General features: G+C 37.3%; 1 protein-coding gene across 1 annotated transcript; it reads left to right on the top strand.

Annotated features, from left to right (window-relative positions):
- Positions 1–270: 270 nt before the first annotated feature.
- LOC306898397 (nectin 1b-like) lies at positions 271–7,163 on the top strand. The gene is made up of 5 exons (XM_079463852.1): positions 271–614; positions 3,623–3,937; positions 4,106–4,205; positions 6,549–6,697; positions 6,830–7,163. Exons 1-5 carry the CDS (start codon positions 554–556, stop codon positions 6,850–6,852), a joined length of 648 nt encoding a protein of 215 aa, XP_079319978.1. The 5' UTR covers positions 271–553; the 3' UTR covers positions 6,853–7,163.
- Positions 7,164–9,108: the final 1,945 nt, after the last annotated feature.

The raw sequence follows: 9,108 nt of genomic DNA, 5'->3' as shown, positions 1-9,108 counted from the left end.
CAACGATACACTTGTGTCACGTTTCGGTACGGAACGTGGGAGTCGCTCTCCCGTACCTTATCTGGATCTGTTCCACATTGGTGGAATGATACCTGCTGCTACAAGATCAGCAGACTCTGTTGCCATCTTCATAAAACGCCTAAAAACACATCTCTTCCGTCAACACGTCACTGATTGACAGTAAAAGTAATGTGATTTGAAAGTGACGTGATGTGTTGTGTTCGATACTCGGAAGTTGCTCTTAACGCATCCGTGCATTCCGACAGCAGTGAGTTACACTTACACACTCAGAGCAGCGGTGGACATATATTGCTGCGGCGTCCGCAGTTGGTAGATCGGTGCCATGCTCAAGGGTCTACCGTCTAACCTAAGCCGTGGTATTGAAGATGGATGACAGCACTGATCATTCACTCCCCCCTTACAGTACCCTGCTGGCGCTCGAACCGGCAAAGTCCGAGTCTCTTACCATTAGGCTGCCGATTGTTTAAGATGTGACGTTTGGTGAGAAGGCGCTCACTTCATAGCTGTTCTTGATATAGCCCAGGACTTAATCATGTTTTACGGTCACATTTTGAGGATAACTTGTATTTCGTATTTCATTAGCAGCAGTGAAGGTAAGCAATTCTCCGAATACAGTTTACTCATTCAAGTTATCTTTTTGATTTCTGTACGATGCACAATTTGGACAACATATGACAAACTGTAATTTGAGTTTAGACAAAAGGCAAATTATTTTATTTACAAATGACATTGTATTTTGTGACGAGTCATGATTTTAAGGTTATTTATTAACTTAGGCACTGCTTGTAAGCCGCTGCGTCAGCATGTCTAAAAACACGTCTTGTGGTCTCAGCCTGACAATGCATTTCACATGGAAGCTAATACTAATACTAATTATATAAAAGCCTATGCCTGATCACAACATTTAGCCTCTTTTCAACCTGTCCGTACTTTTGCTGTTTGCTTGCTGTTTGAAACTTTGCAGGTATCGTTTCTTAAAAACAAGTTTAGAAACAACAACTTCCCATTTACACACGCCTTGCAGAATATGGTAAATATTATTAGTTAAAATAATGATAATATAATAATAATGATAAATGAAATACATTTTAGTGCTGCACTGATTGTGATGTTTAGTCCACCTGGATGATCAATCGTTTTGTGTATTCTTGGGCCATTTTAAAATGATCACTGTTCTTCAGGAAACAACCTCCAGGGCCCGGTTCTTCAAAAGGTTTAATCCGGATAAAATTGATCCGGATTTAGTAATCCTTTTTTTGCGATCCGTGATCACGTAGCCTAATCCATTTTACTTTTGGAGCCAGTTTTTTAAAGCAACATCGGATTGGATCAGTCTGATCCGGATAGGAACTTTTCAGGATCACCAAATCTGGTTAACCAGTGCTGGATAACCAGTGCTCAAACAGGATAGGAAATCACAATGTAGAACTATAGATATGTAAAGAGCAACAAGTGGAATAGCCAGGGTGAGGTCAATATAAGTTTATTTTTATTTGAAATGAAAACACACACATTTAAAAAAAAAAACTAAAAACAAGAAAAACCCCACCCCATCCTCTTCCTGCAGTCCGCTCATCTGAGACCTACAACACAAACACTGCCAGAACGAGCAAACAGGACGTGCAACAAGGGACGCAATAGTTAGACACTATTTCCAGCTTCCAGAAGAGATCAGATGTGCTTCCACAGTAGCCACATTCAAATCCAGACTCAAAACACATCTGTTTAACTTTGCATTTGATTAATGTGCCACTGTGCCTCCGACTGTTTGTACTTTATTTTATTTATTATGTATTCTAAACTATATTTTATTTTATTTTTATTCTTAACTGGTTAATTTTTATTTTTCTTATTTCTTCTAAACTATGTTATTTTATTTTTTATTCTTAACTGGTTACTTTTATTTTTCTTATTGCTTAACTGTTTTATCAAATGGATTATTTATTTTCTTCTATGTAAAGCACTTTGAATTGCCATTGTGTATGAAATGTGCTAAATAAACTTGCCTTGCCTATTTCTGATTTGGTTTTGTATTGGATTTCAAAAATCAGTGATTGCCATTCTTTGCATTTTTTTGGTTATTCTGTAATCCTTGCATGCATCACTAATATATATTCTAAAAACAAAAATATTTTCGATTGTGATGAATATATATATCAATTAGTGACAGAATAAAATGTATTGTTTTTGGTTTGGATAATTATTTTATGAGGCCAAACACTTTCTACTTTGCTTTAGGCCTATACTGAAAGGCTGAATACGTTTAATCACTGTAGCCTGACGGATGAACAAATACAATTAAAACCTTATGAAAAAATAGGATATCTTGTAAGATACTGCATGATCCAAATATAGTATTATTTGATACATCTTTTAAATTTTCATTACATTTTGGGCATGAAATCCACGCTGAATCCACCCTTCTGATGGGATCAGTTTAATCCAGATTTTTTGGATCAAAGTGATCCAAATCCCACAAAAAAGTTCTGAAAAACCCAAACTAAAGGCTTGATTTGGATCAAAACCAAGATTGGATTACGTGATCTAATCCGATAATGTGATCCGTTTTTTCTTTTGAAAAACACATTTTCAAGATTTGATCCAATCCGTTATCCAAAATCCTAGTGGATTACTTTTGAAAAACTGGGCCCAGGGCCCTAGGACAAAAGTTTGGGTTTTTCTGAACTTTTTTGTAGGATTTGGATCACTTTGATCCAAAATATCTGGATTAAACTGATCCCATCAGAAGGGTGGATTCAGCGTGGATTTCATGCCCAAAATGTAATGAAAACTTAAAAAATTTATCAAATAATACTATATTTGGATCATGCAGTATCTTACAAGATATCCTATTAATTCATAAGGTTTTAATTGTATTTGTTCATCCGTCAGGCTACAGTGATTAAACGTATTCAGCCTTTCAGTATCTATACTTGATGCTTGTTATAAATATCCTCAATGTACAGTGTTTGTGTTGTAGGTCTCAGATGAGCGGACTGCAGGAAGAGGATGGGGTGGGGTTTTTCTTGTTTTTAGTTTTTTTTTTAAATGTGTGTGTTTTCATTTCAAATAAAAATAAACTTATATTGACCAGACCTTTGGCTATTCCACTTGTTGCTCTTTGTGATTTCCTATCCTGTTTGAGCACTGGTTATCCAGCACTGGTCATCCAGATTTGGTGATCCTGAAAAGTTCCTATCCGGATCAGATTGATCCAATCCGATGTTGCTTTAAAAAACTGGCTCCAAAATTAAGATGGATTACGTGATCACGGATCGCAAAAAAGGATTACTAAATCCGGATCAATTTTATCCGGATTAAACCTTTTGAAAAACCGGGCCCAGGTCGTGCACATTCTTTGTTTGCACAGAAAACATATAATAAAAATATTCTTTATTTCTGATAACAATAAACATATGTAAGTCATAAATCATATATTAACATTTCTATTTCTGCATTGATTCAGCTGTTATTGTTTTTTGTGGATTGTGTGATGCGAAATTGTATATAATTAAACATTTAAGTTATGTTTGTGTTTATATTCATCATGGTTGTCTGTTTTAATAATGCTGACATGTTTTATCCTTAAAATGTTTTGAAGCAACCACAGTTAACCCTTTGAATGTGAAAGTGACTACTGATGCTGTTCTTGTCGTTGGACGGTCTGATGTCAACCTGGCAACCTGCACAGCTTCCACATCCCAGTCCCCGGCTGAGGTGTCATGGGATTTAGGCACTTTGTCGGATTCTGTTAAAGTAAAGAACACTGTTGAAAATCAGGACGAGGTGTACATGGTCTCAAGCAGTCTGATCGGTGTCCCAACTATAGCGATGAATCAGCAAAATGTCCAATGTGTGGTGAGACATCATTCCCTGAAAGAGGAACTGGCAATTGATCATATGATGGTGGTGCATTGTAAGTCTTGACCTTTTTGGCAAGTCTTTATTACAAATTGTGGTTAATGTGATTCTGAAAATCTCTATATTTAATCCTTTCTATTTATCCACTAGTTTTAATTAATACATTAATAAAAGGAATTAGTTAGTTAATTTATTGTTGATATGTCAGTCATATGTGTTAAAGATTCACCTCAGCTGGTCTATATTACACCTCTACCCAGTGGTGACGGGTTTCAGTGTGAGGCAGATGCTAACCCTAAAGCCACGCTATTCAGCTGGAAAAGGTTTGAACACTTAAAATTGACATTTTAAGTCATTAATATCTACTAATAGTAGGCTACTAATAATAATGTTGTTCACAGTTCACTGTGTTAACTTTTTATTGTGAATGTTGAGAAACCAAAATTTGATTTTGGCCTGTGCTATTACACTAACCAGTTAAATTCTCTAGATTCATGATGCCTCTTTCAATGTTCCTTTCTTCCTACTGTGAAGACACAAATGTAAACTGACGTTTTTAAGCAACTTCTAATTACAAAGTGAGAAGGAGCTAAACTCTCTTGGACACTGGCCCTACAGGAGCAGGATTTGGGGAGAATATACATAGTCACATACAAATAGAAATATTGAGGCCATATGCAGGAAGTGAAAATAACGAGAGATACTGCTTACACTATCTTAAAATAGCATAGTTTCTAAGCAATACATGCAATTTACACTAAGTGAAAAAATATATATATATATATATTGCATTAAGTGTAAATAGTAACCATTTATACTATTTGCATCTCAGTGTTGCTGTACATTGTTATAATGTGTGAAACAGAAGACCCAAGAGCGAGGTAGGTTCAAATGCTGAGGCTTTAATGTACAACGGAAATGCCAGACTCAATAGCTGTGCAAAAACAGAACAGAAACTCTCACGAGGAGGTCAGAATCAAAACAGGAAAAATGCAACACAAAAGTAATCCGAATGTCTGAGGGAACAATTCCCGGTGGATGCAGGAACCTCAGATTAGGAGACGAGTACAGAGTACAGAGTCCAGTGACAGACGGACCTCAATAGATCGCTGGAGACAGGGTAGGCAAGGCAAGGCAAGGCAAGGCAAGGCAAGGCAAGGCAAGGCAAGGCAAGGCAAGGCAAGGCAAGGCAAGGCAAGGCAAGGCAAGGCAAGGCAAGGCAAGGCAAGGCAAGGCAAGGCAAGGCAAGGCAAGGCAAGGCAAGGCAAGGCAAGGCAAGGCAAGGCAAGGCAAGGCAAGGCAAGGCAAGGCAAGGCAAGGCAAGGCAAGGCAAGGCAAGGCAAGGCTGCTCTAAAAACACAAGACAGGGTAAATATAATGCCAGCAGACAAGAGCTTACTCACATAATAATCCGACAAGAAACAGAAGGAACAAACGCTAGAAGTAGACAGACTAATCAAGACAAGACAAGAAACAGGTGTCACCGCAAAACAGCGCGAGCGCTGATTGTGACGAGCGACAGGTGAAAACAGGGTTAACGTGTATCAAAGAGAGATGAAGTATAACTATGAATAAATGTTTGTCTAAAGGGGTGAATGAGAGTGTGTGTGTAAAGAGAGAGACAGGGAGGATACCCAGATCCTGACATACATAGAATATTTTACACTCTGTTATACCTTTGTATAATGTTCTATTTATTAAATGAATGCCAAATATATGGAAAATAAAGCCCTCCCTACATCTCTTCCTTAAGTTACCTGAAACTTTATTATTTTAAGATTTTCTTTATTTTATTGTAAATAAATGCCTCTACATGTAGGCCTGATGTGAAAAAGTACAGTAAAAGAGCGACTTTGGTGAAAGGTGGATTTGACCTTGGTCCGATACTGGGCATGCATATTACTTTCTATGCCACTAAACTGGATGTCTCCACATCGCTGTTCTAACATCTTCTCCATTTCAGTGTTGGTTTAAATAGCCTCTGCTATTATAGCCTGGCTATTTAAGAAGACACTCTGAAATCTGTGAATGGAGAACAGTGTATGCAAGTCTTGGACAATTGCGTAAACATAAATTGAATGATGCATCAGGAAACTGTTGCAACAAGACCATCTACATACCTTTTGCTTCCCTAAAATAGAGTGGAATCAACAGGAAGAGCACTGCATGGGTTGTGGCAGGCTAGATATTTACATTAATTTGCCTGATGAAATGAAATGTTACATTTTCCTATCAGTACATTAAATGTAACATCAGCTGTGGGGTCAGCTGTGGCCTAATGGTTAGAGCGTTGGGCTTGTGATCAGAAGGTCGCAGGTTCTAGTCTCAGTGCCAGCAGGTCATGACTGAAGTGCCCTTGAGCAAGACACCTTACCCCTGATTGCTCTGCAGTAATGTGCCACTGTATAAAACTACTTGTAAGCGTCTGCCAAATGAATAAATGTAAATGTAAACATGAAATGGTTATTGAGACATTACTATTTTGTTTCCTTATTAGTTTGTTTTTCACTTGGTTTTCAGTCTTATGTTATGTGCAGAGATGTGTTCAGTTAGGACAGATTGTGTTGTATTTAATTTAGCTTTTAGTGTATTTGAGATTTTACCACTTAACTGATTTTATAATTTAATAAACATGGACCCACAGCATTTTTATCATGTTCCAATAGGATGAACCAGACCATCCATAACATTGCAATTAAAATAGAGGGCAATAGACTTTACTTCTTGAAACTTACATCTGATCTCAATGGCCTGTACATCTGTGAAGCTTCTAATGAGTATGGCACAGGAACTGGCACACTCTACTGGCAGAAAGGTGAATGCTTTTATTTACTTTAGCAAAGATGAGCTGTGATATTGAAATTGCCGTAATATATATTATAATGTCCAAGAAATCCTTAGTAGGTATGTTTTGATGAAAGAAGGAACAGTTTTCTCTCTTTTTTAGGAGGTTCCCATTCTGAACTTTGAGTTTCTTGTATTAATTGAAGATTCATATGAAGGTAAATCAGTAGCAAAACATGATAGCATGGAGATTTGAATTTGCGACTTTGTAAAGTATTTTTACCTGTACACTAAAATGTACACTCACAGCCCCAATGTGAAAACTTGTGAAATAAAAAACTGAAGTTGAATGTTGAGATTTGCACTCGTGGACAAAACTCACAAATCTTACATGATTATTTCATTAATTATACTATGTTATAACATTGCTTAATGTATTTTAATGACATCACTCTGTATAGGCATACTATCAATATTCTGTTGTGTACTATGGTTTGTTTTAAAATATAATGCCAGACTGACAATGCCACCATAAACAGTATTGGGGTTATGGGTTTAACTGGAAGTTTTTTTCTCATGGAAGGTTTAGATTTTTTTTACAGATGAGCTTTAAAATATTTAATCAATATTTAGTGTACAATTATTTACTCATGTGGTAATGACTAGCCACAGGATAATGCATCCAGTCGGTTGTTATCTCAGAATAAGCCCCTTCAGGGTGATACAAGAACTGATTGTAATCATGCAGACATAGGAGCCTTAGACAATGAAAGGCTGACTGTACGTTTTCTGTTATTTAACTTTATCATTATCATCAGCAAACTTACTTCAGCTAAATTAGATTGTTAATTAGGTTGCTAATTTATACATCACCCTTATCAGATTCAAGATCGTTATTGTCATATACAGGTGCTGGTCATATAATTAGAATATCATCAATTTATTTAACTAATTCCATTCAAAAAGTGAAACTTGTATATTATATTCATTCATTACACAAAGATTGATATATTTTAATTTTGATGATTATAACTGACAACTAAGGAAAATCCCAAATTCAGTATCTCAGAAAAGGAGAATATTGTAAAAAGGTTAACGAGCCCTGGTGCCACACTGAAATCAGCTAATGAACTCAAAACACCTGCTAAGGCCTTTAAATGATCTCTCAGTCTAGTTCTGTAGGCTACAAAATGGAAGACTGCTGACTTGACAGTTGTCCAAAAGATGACCATTGACACCTTACACAAGGAGGGCAGGACACAAAAGGTCATTGCAAAAGAGGCTGGCTGTTCACAGAGCTCTGTGTCTAAGCACATTAATAGAGAGGCGAAGGTAACTGTACACGCAATAGGGATAACCGCACCCTGGAGAGGATTGTGAGACGGGGGTTTCAGCTGTCGCATTCCTTGTCTCAAGCCACTCTTGAACAACAGACAGCGTCAGAAGCGACTTGCCTCCAAAAAGGACTGGACTGCTGCTGAGCTGTCCAAAGTTATGTTCTATGATGAAAGTTATTTTTGCATTTCCTTTGGAAATCAGGGTCCCAGAATCTGGAAGAAGAGAGGAGAGGTTCACAATCCACGTTGCTTGATGTCCACAGTAAAGTTTCCATAGTCAGTGATGGTTTGGGGTGCCATGTCATCTGCTGGTGTTGGTCCACTGTGTGTTCTGAGGTCCAAGGTCAACGCAGCTGTATACCAGGAAGTTTTAGAGCACTTCATGCTTCCTGCCGCTGACCAACTTTATGGAGATGCAGATTTCATTTTCCAACAGGACTTGGCACCTGCACACAGTGCCAAAGCAACCTAGTTTAAGGACTGTGGTATCCCTGTTCTTAATTGGCCAGCAAACTCGCCTGACCTTAACCCCATAGAAAATGTATGGGGTATTGTGATGAGGAAGATCAGATATGCCAGCAATGCAGAAGAGCTGAAGGCCACTATCAGAGCAACCTGGGCTCTCATAACACCTGAGCAGTGCCACAGACTGATCGACTCCATGCCATTTTTGCTGAATTTGCTGCAGTAAAATGCAGTAATTCAGGCAAAAGGAGCCCCAACTAAGTATTGAGTGCTGTACATGCTCATACTTTTCATGTTCATACTTTTCAGTTGGCCAACATTTCTAAAAATTTATTTTTTATTGGTCTTAGGTAATACTCCAATTTTGAATACTGAATTTGCGATTTTCCTTAGTTGTCAGTTATAATCATCAAAATTCAAAGAAATAAACATTTGAAATATAACAGTCTGTGTGTAATGAATGAATATGAAGTTTAACTTTTTGAATGGAATTAGTAAAATAAATCAACTTTTTGATGATATTGTAATTATATAACCAGCACCTGTATAAATTATGGGAAGGTTGCTTGCTCCCTCAAAGGTATTATTTAAAAACATTATTTGCCCTGACATCGGTGTAGCCAAATAAAGTAGCATTATG

The sequence above is a fragment of the Barbatula barbatula genome (genome assembly GCF_947034865.1).
Source record: "Barbatula barbatula genome assembly, chromosome: 9".
In the NCBI taxonomy this organism is placed as follows: domain Eukaryota; kingdom Metazoa; phylum Chordata; class Actinopteri; order Cypriniformes; family Nemacheilidae; genus Barbatula; species Barbatula barbatula.
This window is presented reverse-complemented; position numbering and strand designations above follow the sequence as displayed.

Bases quoted from the DNA above. Each gene is read 5' to 3' on its own strand.
- LOC306898397 (XM_079463852.1), top strand. From the start codon at position 554: ATGTTTTACGGTCACATTTTGAGGATAACTTGTATTTCGTATTTCATT. The intron at 615-3,622 runs GTAAGCAATTCT...AATGTTTTGAAG, and splicing joins TTTCATTAGCAGCAGTGAAG to CAACCACAGTTAACCCTTTG. The intron at 3,938-4,105 runs GTAAGTCTTGAC...TATGTGTTAAAG, and splicing joins TCATATGATGGTGGTGCATT to ATTCACCTCAGCTGGTCTAT.